This window comes from Sorex araneus, chromosome 1, assembly GCF_027595985.1.
Source record: "Sorex araneus isolate mSorAra2 chromosome 1, mSorAra2.pri, whole genome shotgun sequence".
In the NCBI taxonomy this organism is placed as follows: domain Eukaryota; kingdom Metazoa; phylum Chordata; class Mammalia; order Eulipotyphla; family Soricidae; genus Sorex; species Sorex araneus.
In genome coordinates, this window is record NC_073302.1 from 120,336,125 (window position 1) to 120,352,699 (window position 16,575).

Below are 16,575 nucleotides of genomic sequence, written 5' to 3' on the forward strand. Positions count from 1 at the left end.
ACAAAAAGCAGGATGGGAATAGAATAGAGATGTCTATTTCACTAGGTAAGCAATCTGACTTACATTTTAAGTGCATGTTGCTCAGGAAGGGATGATTTTTACATTCTTGCTTACACCTAGCTACTGATAGTAATGTTCTCATCTTGTTATATGCCACAATTAAACAATAAATCATATAATCACCATTTCCAGGAAGTGTGTAAGTGTGTGTGTGTGTGTGTGTGTGTGTGTGTGTGTGACTCCATCCCATCTCTACCTTACCCTATCCCTGCACTGCACAAATCATGCACCTAACCCATTCTCTAGACTAGAACTGATCTACCAATGGCTAGAATTATACTTCTATAGCATCATTGGACTGGAACGATAGCACAGCGGGTAGGGCATTTGCCTTGAACACAGCCAACCCGGGTTTGATTTCTCTGTCCTTCTCAGAGAGCCCGGCAAGCTACCAAGAGTATCCTGCCCACATGGCAGAACATAGCAAGCTAACTGTGGCATATTCAATATGCTAAAAACAGTAACAAGTCTCACGATGGAGACATTACTGGTGCTCACTCGAGCAAATCGATGAAGAGGATGACGACAGTGCTATAGCATCATTAAAGATAATGATCCAGGCCCAGTTTCCAATGGGTCAAGGACCAGGGCAGTTGCTACTCAGAATAAAAATTCTCTGGTTACCTTAGATCCAGCTAAGAAAGTTCCACTCATTTTCAAATATTTTTAGAGTATCACTTTCAAAAATCACTTTTAATTTTCTTTTAGGGAATGTCTTACCTGACATATCTGACCAGACAGCACACTAATTCAAATAAATATTCAATGACTAAGTCTAATCTATTAATTTAGGCCAAATTACTATCAAAGTAGTTTAACATGTTGACACAAGTGCTGTAATTTGTATTAAATAAACCACATTCAACTGTGAAACTGGTACATACAGAATATTAATACTTAAGTCAGGATCCCAGAGAATTTTTGTCTTTACTCTTCAGAGGGAAAAAATATCACTCAGCACCCCGAAATTGGACCAGAAGCTACAACTTGAGCTTCTGCCCACTTCCTGTGGTATCACATACTTAAGGAAAAACCAGTTTAAGAACAAAACGAGTCTAAACTGTGCAAATCACTGATAGACCATTACAAGGAAAAATCATCCAACCCCCCAAAAAAATGGAGAGGAGGTGTACAGAAACTTCCTCAAAGAAATACAAATGCTAAAAAGCATATGAAAAAAATTATCTGTGTCACTAATCATCAGGGAGACGCAAATCAAAACAATGAGATTATCACCTCACCCCACTGAGACTGGAACATATCAAAAAGAACAAGAACCAGTGCTGGCATGGGTGTGGGGAGAAAAAGGAACTCTCATTCACTGCTGATGGGAATGCTGACTGGTCTAGCCTTCTTAGAAAACAGTATGGACATGCCTAAAAAAACTGAGCTTGCATTTGACTTCCATTTGACTCCACTTGGAATACATCCTACGGGCCCTAAAACAAAATGGGGAAAATAACAAATACCCAAAGCCAATGGTAACAAAAACATGAGAACTGGTCTTCAGGAGGAACCATGCCACTTGAGGGGGCTGGAGATAAGGCAAAGAGGGGGCAACACCTATGGTGGAGAAACCAGGAGTTGGTGTTGGAAGGTGGTAAAATATCAGATCAGTAACAGTACTGTAAACTGTAAACCACAGTGCACAAACTTATATTTAAAAAAAAAAAAAAGCCTCTCCTAGAAGCAGACTGGGGGGAGGGAGGCAAATGGGAATGGTGAGGGAATTGAACACTGAAAAGAGCGGCGTTCAAACACTGGCTGCCTGAAACCAAATCATGAACAACTGTAATTTCACAGTGACATATAAAAAAATTACATTTATTAATAAATGGTGTTTTTCTCCTAGTTTGAAATGTTGGAATAAAAGATGTTAAAAAATTTTAATTTTCTTACGGATAATATAAGACTTAGCAGTTTTAAAAGTATTTCCTAAGTAAAAGGAGGCATCGGTAAATGAAAATCTTGAGCTATAAAAATACATTTGGGAAACTGGGGCTGTAGTTCAGTAGAACAGTATCTGCTTCACATGTGTGAGGTTCTGGGTTCAGTTCCACTGACATTTTGTACTTTTATTTATTAAACAGTCAGGTAAAAAAAGTGTCTTGTCTAGTAATTAATACTGTGTGATTCCATTCTTGCAAGCCATCCCGAGGCCCCAATCTGAAAAACACTAAGAAGTTAATTACGGAGTCAGAACAATCATAGTACTGCAGGTAGGGCATCTGCCTTGCACACAGCCAACCTGAGTTTAATCCCCAGCATCCCAAGCACCACAAGGACTAATTCCTGAGTGCAGAACCAGAAATAATCCCTGATCATTGGCGGGTGCTTGTTTTTAAAGGTATTAATGGTATTAACTGCCTCTAATGCACTATGTTTGTTCTCTAGAGCTAACTGCCCAACAAGTTTCATGTATGAGCCTGGAAAACATTCAGCTCATAAATGATTTCTAGATTTCAAATATATTTTTAACAGGTTCTAATTTGTCCTTGCTTCCTTAGGCACTTGAATTGTCAAAAGGAATGCCAAGCACTGCCGGCTATAGCCCTGGAGGCAGCCCCTCCTCCACCCCAGCACCACAGCGGTGGCCTTGTTGGCCTCCAAATTGCTGGGCCTGATGACTGTCCGCCTGATTACATGAGTCTTGTCCGCATTGGTTGCCAGGTTCCTTGAGCACTGCTTGGGAATTGAAAAAATGAATTAAAACAAGGCTTTCTGGGGCCAGGAATGTACTAATGGAGCTCAGCAGCAGAGCACTTGCCTTGCATGTGTAAAGCCCTGGGTTAGATTCCGAGCACTTCATGGTCCCCCAAGGAAATGCCAGTAAGTTCCTTAAGCATCAAACCAGAACAGTTCCTGAGCAGTGGGTGTGCTATACGCCCTTGCCCCAGGCAAAAATGTTTTTTAATTTTAATAAGTAAATGGCATGACTTTCTGTCTTCAGAAAGTATCACAATTCTTCAAATTCCCTTCCTAGGGCATTCTTCCCAGACTATCATTACCAATGTAAGACATTTTACGCAGTTATCATTTCCCAGAAATAAAAACAGAATTATTTCAGATTGGTGAGACTGGCTCAAGGAGTTGAAGTACATACTTTGCATGCCAGAGCCCAGAGGTACCACATGGTCCTCTGGGCAATACCCAGAGTAATTCTTAGTACTGCTTAACAGTACCACCCTCACAGTCCTTGTATGTGGTTCCAAAACAAACAGTTGCTTCCTCATATTTTAAGCCCATTTGATCTTCAGGATCATCAAGTATCTGAACACTAAATTAGACCACAAAATTTACTTATGTTGGTCTTGAGTCACACCTGACGGTGTTCATGGCTTACACCTGGTTCTGGGCTCAGAAAAATCATCCTGGCAGAGCATGCTGAAGACTGAACTCAGGTCAGCCGTGTGCACGTAAGTGCCTTACACACTACTTTATCCAGTGCTACAGAATTTATTTTAGGCAAAATTTCATGCTATTCTGCAGCTCCAAAATAATCAAATCCAATTGTCCTAAAATGGCTACCCACTGAAATTATGAGAACAATTCAGTAATTCTCAACTCCTAATTTATCTTTTCTAAGGCCCTATCATGGCTGACTACCATACTTATCTTCTTTTCATTTTATGATACAACCTTCTACCACGGCTCTGCCCACTATTGTTTTTGTCTCTGCCTCGATCATAGACACAGATGTTCCCTAAGATTGTAACAAGACTCAAAATTTTTTCATTTATTCAAAAAAAGAGTTTGAACATTTAAATATATACCAGGCACTGTACTTGCTCTGATTTCATTCATAGGGCTGTAATAACAGTGCTTCACCATATGGAAGACAACCGGATTCACACCACCAACTGTATCCCTTTTCTGAGCCCCTTTCTGAACACCCACTGAATACAACATCTAACACTGATAGCAATTTAATGACATTAGAACCTATGATGCATGTTACAAATATCTCACTGAATTTTCAAAACATGGGGCAGGCTATAGGACCTTCCAGAATACTTGTAACATTTTTTTAACTCGGTGAAAGTTATATAATGAATATTTCATCAACTTAAATCATATGTTAAGTTCTTCTATGTTATATAAATCTTTATTGTTTTACTTAATGACACTTCAACAAAAACTAAAAACAATTCCAATCCGATCAAGCAAGGGTTAGTGTCTACGAACAGTTTATAGACCAAGAGACTTTAGTGCCACAGACTGTTTGCCAAAGTTATATGGCAAGTAGGAAAAGGACCTGGATCTAGCTCAGGTAGGCATATTTTGCTGTTCTGACTTTTTGGTTTTTCAGTCTTCGATAACAGTGCTCAGGGCTTATTCCTGGAGGACACAAGGAAACTCGTAAGGTTCTGAGGACTGAAGCCAGACTGGCAAGCAACCTGTGCAAGGCACAGGACCTACCTACTGTACTATCTCCCTAACCCCTCAGGTAGTTCACCTTTGAAGTCTGTCTACTCATACCAAGCAATTCATGTGTCACTCCACACATCTATTTAAAATGACCTTTCTAGGTCAGTGAGGTAGTACAGCAGGTAAGGCCCTGCATGCAACAGACCCAGGTTTGATCCACAACATTCCTGATGGTCCCCTAAGTCCCACCAGAGTCCCACCAAGAGTCCCTGACTGTAGAGCTAGGAGTAAGCTCTGAGCTTTCTTTGGTTTGTTTATTTGTTGGCCCAAAAGCCTACAAAATAAATTAAATGACCTCTCCTTGACTTTCAGAATGAAAGACCAAGAATACTATCTCAAACTCCATAGTTAGAATTTTCCAATTCCCTATTTCAGTTTTTTGTTAAAACTCAGTTATGACCGTTACCATGGCAGTTATTTGCAGCTATCTATCCCTACTTGCATGCTCCAGAAATATAAACTCCTGAAAAAAAACTATGGATACTGTAGATGTTCATTAAATAGCATAAGTTACTCCCTACAAATTCATTTTAATGCATATACATAATACATGTGAAAACATTAAAGCAAAAACAAACCAATGTAACCTGCCCCTTTAAAATATGAACTAAAAGCGGCATAATACACAGCTTTCACAAAATACTCAGAAAGGCCATACTTAGAACAATGACACAAATTCTGACAGAGTGGTACCAAGAACAATTAGTGGACAAGGTAGTTCTTCATGAATCTACCTTGATTCATGAACCTAATTCTAGCCTACTTTGAGAGTTACATTTGTAACTACATTTGTAACTAATTTGTATTTACATTTGTAAACTCAATCACTTTGTTCTCATTAAACTGTTACTATTTCTCTGAAATATAGTTTGCTGGACTTGTTTCTGTGACTAACATCTTTGTTTAACCAGCTATATATTCTAGTTCAACTGTACATAAACCCAAGTCCACCCCTGGGACCTGAGATATATAGCTCAGTGGGCTTAGAGCATGCTTTGCTATGTATATATAGGAGGCCCAGGTTCAAGCCTCTGCACAGCATGGTCCTCCAAATACCTTAGGAGTGACCTTGAGCATCAAGTTGGGTCTAACACTCAGCCCACTGCCAAAAAAGCTCCGAACTCCTCTATCCCAGGATCCTTATTTTAATTCAGAGATCTCTTTGTTCATATTTCCTGTACCAATTCCACATTCTCCTGATTTAAAATGAAGTCTCGGCATCTTGTAAAACAACACCTTCCTTGTATCTCAACATTTTCTTTTTGTTGTTGTTGTTGCTTTTTGGGTCACACCCGGCAATGCACAGGGGCCACTCCTGGTTCATGCACTTAGGAATTACCCCTGGTGGTGCTTGAAGGACCACGTGGGATGCTGGCAATTGAACCCAGGTCGGCCACTTGCAAGGCAAATGTCCTACCCGCTGTGCTATCACTCCAGCCCCTCAACATATTCTTGAGACTACTTTTGGACACATAATCTATCAACTAGAAAAACCTGTGCCTAAACGTTGGGTGCTGGGCCACATCCAGCAGTGCTCAGAGACTATAAAGGACTTGAGTAAAAACTGGTAATTTGAAGGTAATGACTTTTTTTTTTTCTTTTTGAGGCTACACCAGACAATGCTCAGGGGTAACTCTTGGCTCTACAGTCAGAAATCACTCCTGCCTGTGCTCTGGGGACCATAAAGGATGCCAAGGATCAAATTTAGGGTCAGCCACATGTAAGGCAAGTGCACTACCCTCTGTTCTACCTCTCAAGACCCAGTAAAGTTTCACTCCATGAACACAGACTATTTTCTCTCAGTGTTCTTTTATGGCTATTACGATACTCCAATTATAATTTTTCCTTACAGTGTTTGGAATATCACAAGTGTTTTTTAAATTTTTTTTGGCTGTTATTGGAGGGCAGGTTTGGGTAACCTTCAGGGGTACTTATGGCTTAATCTTGGCTCTGTATTCAGGGACCATCCCTGGTACCATGGATAAAACCTACTCAGTACTGTATCTCTGCTGCTACCCATCACCCATCAACCCCATTTTTTTTTTTTGCTTTTTGGGTCACACCCGGCGATGCTCAGGGCTGACTCCTGACTCTGCACTCAGGAATCACTCCTGGCAGTGCTCATACCCTATTAGTTTTATTTATACTTGATATACTGAGTTGTGGCTATAAACAGGACCAATTTGAGGTTTAGTCAACTAACTCAGTATTATTGAAACAGGAGTATTACTACTGATTTTTGCCTGATTTTAGAGTCAGAAAATGTTAAATATATTTTGTCTATTGCTTGGAAAACAAATAACTCCCCAATCTCCCTCCCAACCTAACAAACTCTCTCCTTCCCAATACAAAACCACAAAAACCCTTTCCCAAGCTCTTCCCTATTAAACTGACACTGAAATCTCTACAGCCTAGTAAAGGTCTTTTTTTAGATCTTAAAAAAAAAAAAAAAAGTTGATACTAAGGATCAAATCTCAAGGCCTCACACATCTAAGAATATGCTCTACCTCTAAGCCACATCCTAGGCGTGTAAAGTTAAAATCTTCTCCCTATTTTTTGGCTCTGTGCTCAGGGATCACTCCTGGCAGGTTCAGGGGACATAAGGGGTGCTAGAGATCAAACCAGGTCAGCTGCATACAAGGCAAATGTCCTACCCTCTGTACTATTTCTCTAGCCTCTAAAGTTAAATTTTTGAAGGATAGTGCTCCTCCAGAGAAAAGTCCTACTGCTGACATGGAGAAAAATTTGACTGGTCTGGGCAAAGGAACAAACCAGCTACAACATTCCTTATACCAAAGCCAATACTGAGCAAGTGCTCTTCACTCTATAAAGGCAAAGAAGTGAGGAAACTGCCGAAGCCTGAAGCTAAATTTGGTTCACAAGCCATCTCTGTAACATGAAAAATGCAAGGTCAAATTTCTATTTGATGTACAAATTGTAGCAAGTTAGCTAGATGGACTTGCTAACATAAACCGAAGGTTGAAACTAAACAATGAATTTTAAGATGATTAGTTTGTGATGCAAAAGAAGATGCCATCTAAGACTTTCACAGCTAAAGAGACACTAACAGCCTCCTTCAAGGTTTCAGAGGACAGGGGCCAGGTAGTTGGTTAGCTCTACGGTCTAGTACACAAGCATGTCAGAGTCCCTGGTTCAATCCCCAGCACCATAAGGTGTTCAGGTTAGTCCTGTCTGTCCCATGCACACTCCAAGCACTACTAGAAACAACCCTGAGCAGAGCTGGATAAAACCCTAAGCACCACCAAGTGTGGGACACTGCCCCTGCCCCCACCCCAAAGAGTATTTTGATTCAGGACTCCAATGGAAGAATAACTAGATATAGTGAAAAGAGGGGCTGGAGCGACAGATAGCATAGCTGTTTGGGAGCTACAATGGGAGATGGTACTTGAAAATGACTCGCAGCTCTGTGTTTGGGAGAATGATGTGGTGCTTGGGATTGAATCTGGACCTGCAGCTTGCTCTCAGCTTGCTCAGCTATCCTTTTGGCTCACTATTTTATTTTTGGGGAGCTGAGAGGGGCTGGGCCATATTCCTGGCAGTGACTGGTGCCAGGGATTTGAACTGGTTCTGCAAATGCCTTTCTTCTTATCTCTCTGGCCCCACCCATTGTTTTATTTTAAGAAAATTCCCTGAGCTACCCAACTTTCAGAGATCATCACTCTCATCCATTAGGACCCGTGATGAACATAAGAACTGTCCTTAGCATAAAACATGTCCAGGTTGTTTTTTTTTCTTCAAAGCAATAAAGTACTTTTAAAGTATTGGGTTAGCATGCAGCTGATCCAGGTTCAATCCCCAGCATACCACGTGGTTCCCTGAACTCTTCCGCCAGGAGTGATGATCCCTGAGTGCAGAGCCAGGAGTAAGCTCTGAGCATCACTGGGTGTGGACCCCAAGCAAAAATAAAAAACTTAAGGCAACAGGGTTGAAGAGAGAGTACAGTAGGTAGGGCACTTGCTTACTAGCACATGTGAACTCAATCCCTGGCACCCCACAGGCTATCCTGAGCCCTGCCAGGAGTGATTACTGAGTACAGAGCCAGGAGTAAGCCCTGAGTACAGTCACGTGTGTGGTTCTCCAACCCCAAGACCCCAAATAATAATTAAGGCATGTATATATTTGGCGGGGGTGGGTGGGTGGGTGCTGGTGGTGTGTATCTCAGAAAGCCAGATGACTCCTCCCAGTACTGATCTTCCTTCCTTCTCCAATGAACTTGATTAAAAAATATTTGATAGGAGCAAGGGTTATGTCAAATTTGATAATGCTTGGGAATCACTCCTGGTAGCGCTTATATCAGACACAATGATGGGGATGGACAATCTGGGTAGGCTGCTTGCAAGGCAAACCTTAACCATAACCCCTGCATATCTTTCTGGGCCCCAAATGTACCGCTTAATAGTGCTACTTTATACATAATGCACATATAATGCAAACTAAATTTTTATATGCTCTAGGAAACAAAAACAATAAGGCATACCTATTATTAGATACACAATAGACATCAACTAAAAGATCTTTTAAAACTCTTATAATAGTATTTAAATATATAAAAAAAATCAACATTAGCAAATGCCTATTGAAAATCAGCACTGTGTTGGAAGTTTTACATCAAATCTTTTGCTTTGGGGCTAAACCTGGCAGTGTTCAGGGCTTATGCCTGGCTCTGTGATCACCTATCACGACTGGCAGGACCGTAAGGGGAGGAGGGAGTGCCTAGGATCAAACAAAGTTCAGCCAAATGCAAGGTAAGTATCCAATCTGCTGTGCTATTGCTCTAACCCCTTTACATGTAATCTTAAATCTGAGGCATATTTAGGTAAGCAAAGGTTAAGGTTATTTCTCCAAAAAGGTCAAGAAACTGAAGATGAAGATAAAATTCATATCCCAAGTCCAGCTAGTTTCAAATTCAAATTTTCACTGTGGTACGTTATACAGCAATTTACAACACACACACACAACTTAAACATTCTATTTGGAGATTTTCATTTGCTCTATCCTTAAGGCTATTAAGAAATATTTACAATGTAGTATCAGTGTAACACCAACAATCCTTTTGGAAAGAAACTTTCATGATTTCAAACTCATTTGTGCAGTATAAATTTAAAGATCTCTGATTCAACAATGGAGGAGCTGACAAAATTAGCAGAGACGATTTTAAAGAGTCAGTAAATTTCCATCACTACCATTAGTTAAAAAAAACATGTTCAGCAACAGCATAGAGAAATGGAAACTGGTGGGTATTTTATGCTGTATACTTGAAACCCTATTATTGACAGCACTGCAAACCACGATTACTAAAATAATAATAATAATGATAATAATAATAATAATAAAATACAATTCAGGGGCCCAAAGAGAGATAGTACAGTAGGTAGGGTGTTTGCCTTGCATGTGGCCAACGAAGATTTGGTCCCTGGTGCCCCATATGGTCCCCTGAACCTATCAGGATTGATCCCTGAGAGCAGAGCCAGAAATAAGCCCCGAGTACAGTGGGTGTGGCCCCAAACAAAATAAAAAATTCAGGCCAGATTGGAAGGGGAACAGGTGGACTTGATTTGTCACAGGAGCCAAGGTGGGGTGTCCTGAGCACTCTGGTACTGGTGAAGTAATTGAATACACCAAGAGCGTACCAACATCGGGGCTAGAGTGATAGCACAGCGGGTAGGGCATTTGCCTTGAACGTGGCTGACTCGGGTTCATTCCCAGCATCCCATATGGTTCCCCGAGCACTGGCAGGGGTAATTCCTGAGTTCATGAGCGAGGAGTAACCACTGAGTATCACCGGGTATGACCCAAAAAGCAATTAAAAAAAAAAAAAAGAGCATACCAACATCATTGTAAATACATTTCCTTAACTATACTAAATTAAAAACAAAATAAAACCATGTTCCAGGTGCTCCCCTTAGTGCTCCCCTCCCCATATGCTGTGGGAAGATCTTTACTACTTCCTCTCTTCCTTAAAAACTTCACTTCAAATCCTCCCAATAAATTAAAAAAAAAAAAAAAACACCTCATTGATCTGTTGTTGTCTACCCCCCTACCTCCCCATTTCTCAGTAACTAATCCTTTTCTCTACCTTATCAGTGTGGCTTTTATCCTTTTTTTCCAAAACAGTGTTTTCAGATGGGTGGGGGTTTGGGCAAGCAAGAAGTACCCTAAGCCCTATACTAACCTTACTATCTCTCCAGCCCATGAAGCCATATTCTTAATACTACAGTTTAAGGAGAGGAGGAGAGGAGGGGAAGAGGAGCAGAGAGATGGGGGACAAATTTAAAAATGGAAAATCCAGAGCCAGGGAGATAGCTCAAAGGACTAGAGGGCATGCTTTGCAAGCAGGGGCCCCAGGTTTTAGCACCAGTCAACTGCATGCCTCTCCCTCTCCCCAATTACAGAAAAAAATTGAAGAAAACTTCACTGGTTGATAAGCCGACCTCAGGATTCTTAGTGATATGAAGAGACATATCCTTTAGAAACATACGGATGTCCTGAATACATCTCACAAAGTATCAAATGTGATGCCCTCTTTTTTAGTTTAGTTTTTTTCTTTGGGGGTGGGGGGACACCAGCAGGCTGGGTGGGTCTATATGAGTCCTGGGGACCAAACCTCAGTTGGCTGCATGCAAGGCTACTGGCTGTACTACTGCTCTGGCCCCCCAAGGTTTTTTCTTTAGACTAGCAAGTGCCTAATTTAAACTAATGTCCAGGCATTAGTCAAAAACCACTTAAATAGTACTCATTGAGTATTTGTTGACTACAAGAACATGAAAAGATGGGAGGGTTATACTAATTATTTTATACCTTTATAAAGTCTTCATCCCATAGTCTTTTAATTCAACAAACACTATAGATATAAAGTGGTTTTGGGTTTTTTTTTTGCATATTGCTACCAAACGATTATTAAGTGACTAACTTAAAGACATTTAAAATATCTCTCAGCTATCAATGACACATTGACACATACACACCAAGAGTTATGGAGAGCAAGAAAATATTTAATTAAGCACAGGTTTGAGATTTAAATTATTTGATAGATGACATGGTACTTAATTATGACAAAGGCTTCTCAATAAATTGGCTGCTTAAAACTCTCAAAGAAAAGGCTAAAATTAGGGGCTGGAGCAATAGCACAGCAGGTAGGGCGTTTGCCTTGCACGCGGCCGACCCAGGTTCGATTCCCGGCATCCCATATGGTCCCCTGAGGACACCAGGGGTAATTCCTGAGTGCAGAGCCAGGACTGGCCCCTATGCGTTGCTGAGTGTGACCCAGAAAGAAAAAAAGAGAAAAGAAGGCTAAAATTAAATTATTTTAAGCTACATATACACATATTTGTGTATGCCACAGAGTCATTTCAAGAAGATCGCCAATGAGAATTTCTTATTATTGCTAATGAAGGAATGGGGAAAAAAGACTTTGGTCCTATGACGCTATTACAAAGTTTGTCTATTAAGAATTATCTGTCCAAACATTCTTTGCTTGTACTAGAGTTCTTCTGTTTAAGTATAGTCTAAGAATCATTACTAGATTAGTCTAAAATGGTTTTTTGGGTGGTGTAGGGAGGGAACACAAATGAACCCAGGTTGATCCTAGCCAGGCAAGTGATGCCCTGCCTCTGTATTACCTCTCCAAGTCCTAGAATTGTCTAAAACTCTTAGCTTCTCAAAGAAAAAGGTAATCAATCTACAGAAGTAGATTACTTATTTATCCAGTCACGTTTCCCTTTTTGCTATGAAGCTATTCCTATTTTTTTTTTTCTTTCTGGGTCACACCCGGCGATGCACAGGGGTCACTCCTGGCTCTGCACTCAGGAATTACCCCTGACGGTGCTCAGGGGACCATATGGGATGCTGGGAATCGAACCCGGGTCTCCTGCATGGAAGGCAAAGGCCCTACCCGCTGTGCTATCACTCCAGCCCCCACTATTCCTATTTTTTTAAAAACATGCTTAAGATCTGTTTTGCCCTAAGCAACCTAAATGAACACTCAATCCGAAGTATACGCATATACATACAATTTAAAATTAAGAAAATCTTTTGATTCCTCACTGAAAAAGATTACATTTCCAAGAGCGGAAAAAATGACTGAACAGGGATTTGCCTTTTAAAAAAACACAAAGTTGGGTTTTTTCCCACTCCAGAGAAGCCTGTATTAGTGGTCTTCTCTTTTTCTCCCCTTACATCTTGCTAAGTACATTTCATTCAATAAAATTATCTTGCTTCAAACATACACAAATACACAAAGCAGAAAGAAAAACATCAAGTAGCTGAAGAAACATGTGTCACAAGAACTTGAGTATATGTTTACCACAAAAAAAGTTTAATGTGTACTATACAAGTAAAAGACTTGGTTAATCAGAAAGTTAATAGAACTTAGAGACCTTTCTAACATCTCCTAACTGGGCCTGATTTCTTTCCATTCAAAGTAAACAGCCCATGTTATATCTGGATACAAAGATGAGCATCCTTAATTAGTTTTGCTTGTAGATAACTTTTTGCTTAATTAACATTGCTGTTGAGTAATGTTAAATGAGTACTGGTCTTAGCCACCCCAGCTGTAGGTAGCAGAGCAAGCAGGATGCTTGCCTTGCACAAGACTGACGGGTTTGATCCCGGGACCCCATATGGTCCTGACAACCGTGCTAGAAATGATCCCTGGGCACAAGGATACGTTTTACAAGCAATTAAATCATTTGGGATTGTTGCTGTTCACAGGAACCTTAAGGATCCTAAGTTAAAGAAAAATTAGGAACAGCAATTCTGATGCTTCTTACTGTGGGATAAAATAAATACAAGCAAACATTTTCCTGCAAAAATCTGACGATTTTTGAACTGGTATTCCTTCTCATTTCTAACTGTAGGTTCACATTAGACTTAAAAACTGCGAAAAGAACTAATTCACTACAGTTAGCAAACAGTTAAGAATCTAACAAATCATTGCCCGCAGTAGTAGAAAACTAAGTATGAAAGCAAACCTTTTAATGGTTAAAGACTGCCTTGTCTAGAACACACAGTACTTAATAGATCTGACAGATGCAGATTATCAATCTCATTTCCCAGAAAAATACAACTTGATTTTCCTCTCCCCATGAAAATTATTTGCCCTAAAAGGTTGTGTCAGAGTAGCAAAGATTGTTATATAATTACCACAACTTATAAGCAAGGCATTTATCGATGTTTGGAAAGCCTCAAGATTCTGCCCCGGTAATTTGTCATCTGCAGGCTGGTTCTCCAATACGGGCCTCCAGATACAGATATTTGCAAACACACCACATGCATTCAACAATTAGCATAATACCAACTGCATCGATAAAGTGCACATTAAACATTTTAACATAACGGAGCCTTAACGGTCTTCATGGCCTCCTGTAAATTGGTGGCTGTGTGTATGTGCGTGCGTGCTTGCGTGCAGGCGCGCATGTATATAAATACATAAAATACCCATTGCAATAAAAAGCACGTTAGAATTCCATGAAATATAAATACATACATACAAACCACACACACGCGCGCACACACACACAGGGCAGCTTTGTTGCTCAACACCGCATGTTTTTCACAAGCCTGCCCAAGATCTCATTTTTACAGACAAGCAAAAATGAAAGGCCAAATAATGCACGTCCCTAACGTCATCCATCCAGAGGCCGAGCCCGCTGCCCACGATGCCCTTTCCAGGACACGGCGGCCGCCACCACCGCCGCCGGAAGTCTCTGCGAAGTCGATGGAAAAAAACTACGCGCGGGCGGCCGTCGCGCACCCAGACCACCGCGACACGGCGCTGGGCACACGCATCTCCCCAACGCCACGCGCTTGGCGGGGAGGGCGGGGAGGGAAGCGGAGGGGAGGAAGCCCTCCCTTCAGTCCGTCGCAGCCCGACTCCCAAAAAGTAACAAATGCCAACACCACCACCACCACACAAAAAAAAACCCCACAAAACCCGTGTCCCCCTCCTCTCCCCCCGCGGCCCCCCCCCACCAGATAAGGGCGCACAAAGGGCCACGGGAGGCGTCAGAAACCCGAGCTCCGCCAAGGGGAGGCCGCGGCTCCGGGTGGGGGGTGGGGGTGCACCGAAACAACGCCACACTCGCTCCTCCCCGCCCCGACGGTGACGCGCCGGGCCCCGGGGCCGCCGCGGGCCCCCAGCAACTTCGCGATCCCTTCCAGCAACCCCCCCCCACCTCACCCACCACCCACCCCACCCCCAGCCCGCCCGCCCGCCGCCCCGCACCACCCAATCAATGCACAGGTGGTTGGTGTGTTTACAGCGCGGCCGCCGCTCCGAGCAGGCCCGGGGCCCGGGGCTGCCCACGCACGCACGGCCACCCCGCTCCGCCGCCTCCGGCCCGGCCCGCTCCGCGCGGGGCAGCGGGGCCCGAGCGGCCGGGCGCCCCCGCCGGGCGGGGGCGGGGGCGGGGGCGGGGCGGAGGGAGCCCCCCGGCGGCGGGCCGGGCGGGGGCGGCGGCGGCGGCGGGAGGCCATTTTAGCGGCGGGGGCCGGCCCCGGGCCCGGCCCTCCACGTCCCCACATCCTCCCCGGGCCGGCCCCCGCCTCCCCCCGCCCCGCGGGCCCGCCGCGGCCCGGGGCGGTGGGGGTGGGGGCGGGGGCGTGTATGGGTGTGTGTGTGTGTGTGCGGGGGTGGGGGGGTCTCCCGGGGGCGGGTGGGGGGCGGCCCCGGGGCCCCGGGGCCGGGCGCGGGCGGGGGAGCCGTTACCTATACTGGGCCGCAGCCGCCGCCGCCGCCGCCCCGCTGTGGGTGAATCCAAAGTAGTTGCCGGTCGCCATTTTGGCATCTTCCCCCAGCCGGCTGGGCACTGCGGCGGGCACGGAGAGTCGGGTCCCATGGCGGGAGGCGAGGCGCCGGCGGGGGGGGCAGGGACGCCGCGGGAGGGGAGACACAGGGAGAGGGGGGGGAGAGAGGGAGAGAGAGAGAGAGAGGCGCCGTGAGGAGCCGCGGCCGCGCCGCCCCCGCCCGCCGCCCGCCTCGCACGCTCCCTCACTCACTCGCACGCCCCGGCCGTGGCGGCCGCCGCCGCCGCCTCCCCGCCGCCAGCCCCAACCCCCGCGCCGCCCCGGGCCGCGGCCGCGGGCGGGCGGGCCCCCTCGGCGGGCTGGGGGGGCCCCGCGCCTACTCACCATAGGTGAAAGAAACTACAGGGCATATGGGAATCATGGGCTCGGGCTGCTGCTGCTGAACTCTGAACTCTCACCCGCTGCCTCCCTCCTCGGCCCCGCTCCTCCTCAGCGGAGAACAGACCGCCGCCTCCCGCCGCACTGCGCAGGCGCGCCGCGCGCCGGGCACGCCGGGAGTTGTAGTTCCTCGCCGCCCCGCGCCGCGGGCCCTGGGGAGGAGGCGGGGGAGCGGGCCCGCCGGCGGGGAGTATGGGAGGGGGGAGGGGACGGGCGGCGCTGTCAGCCTGCCCCGAGGAGGTGGCGGCTGGAGGGGACGGCCGGCGTGGCGGGGCGTCCGGGGCGAGGGGCCGGAGGGAGTGACGTCTGCTCGCCTTCTCTTCCTCCTCTTACTTTTCGCTCTGGGCTGGGCCGGGGGACGGGACGTTTGTTCGCTCCCTCTCGGGACCTCCTCGCCGCTCCGCTTTTTCCTCCGGGGCGGGGCGGGGTGGTGCGGGGTGGGGTGGGGTGGGGAGGGGTGAGGAGGGGTGGAGAGGGGAGAAGGACAGTTCTCTCTTGATTCCCGCGTCCCCGCTGCTGGTTCCCAGCCTCTGGGTTGGGGAGGCGAAGAGGGAAGGAAAGAGAACCCGAAGGGCAAGAGTGGGCAGTTCCGGTGGCCTGGAAGCACACCCCGACCACCCCCTCCCCGTCCTCATGCACCCCCCCACCCCCGTCCCGAATCAACCGGTGGCTATAGACGCCCCGGCCCAAGCCCCCGCAAGTGTCAGGCGCAGTGCTGGGCTCAGGGCGGAGGGGCCGTGGACCCTGGGAAGCGGGGAGGATGTCCTGGCGGCGAGGGCCAGGTTGCAAGGCCGAGGGGCTTGCGGCTGTCTCGGCTCTAGGTTGGGCCGCTCCTGAGCGGAGCAGCAGGAAGTGAGGGCACTAACCCTGGGGAGAGGACACAGG

At 45.5% G+C, this 16,575-nt stretch overlaps 1 protein-coding gene across 6 annotated transcripts in view; it reads right to left on the bottom strand.

The window, feature by feature from the left end:
• The window catches only part of ZFR (zinc finger RNA binding protein), a 75,188-nt gene extending 59,397 nt beyond the window's left edge, over positions 1 to 15,791 (bottom strand). For 2 of the 6 annotated variants that reach the window (XM_055145519.1, XM_055145457.1), the window contains exons 1-2: positions 15,637 to 15,791; positions 15,215 to 15,314 (exon numbers count right to left, since the gene is read on the bottom strand). In XM_055145519.1, the coding sequence (XP_055001494.1) occupies positions 15,215 to 15,314; positions 15,637 to 15,673 (137 nt within the window). In that variant the 5' untranslated portion in view covers positions 15,674 to 15,791. Of the gene's footprint in view, positions 1 to 13,650; positions 13,669 to 14,766; positions 14,837 to 15,214; positions 15,315 to 15,504; positions 15,583 to 15,636 lie in introns of those variants that run through there. The other 4 variants (XM_055145580.1, XM_055145634.1, XM_055145692.1 and 1 more) reach the window with 4 other exon arrangements.
• Positions 15,792 to 16,575: the final 784 nt, after the last annotated feature.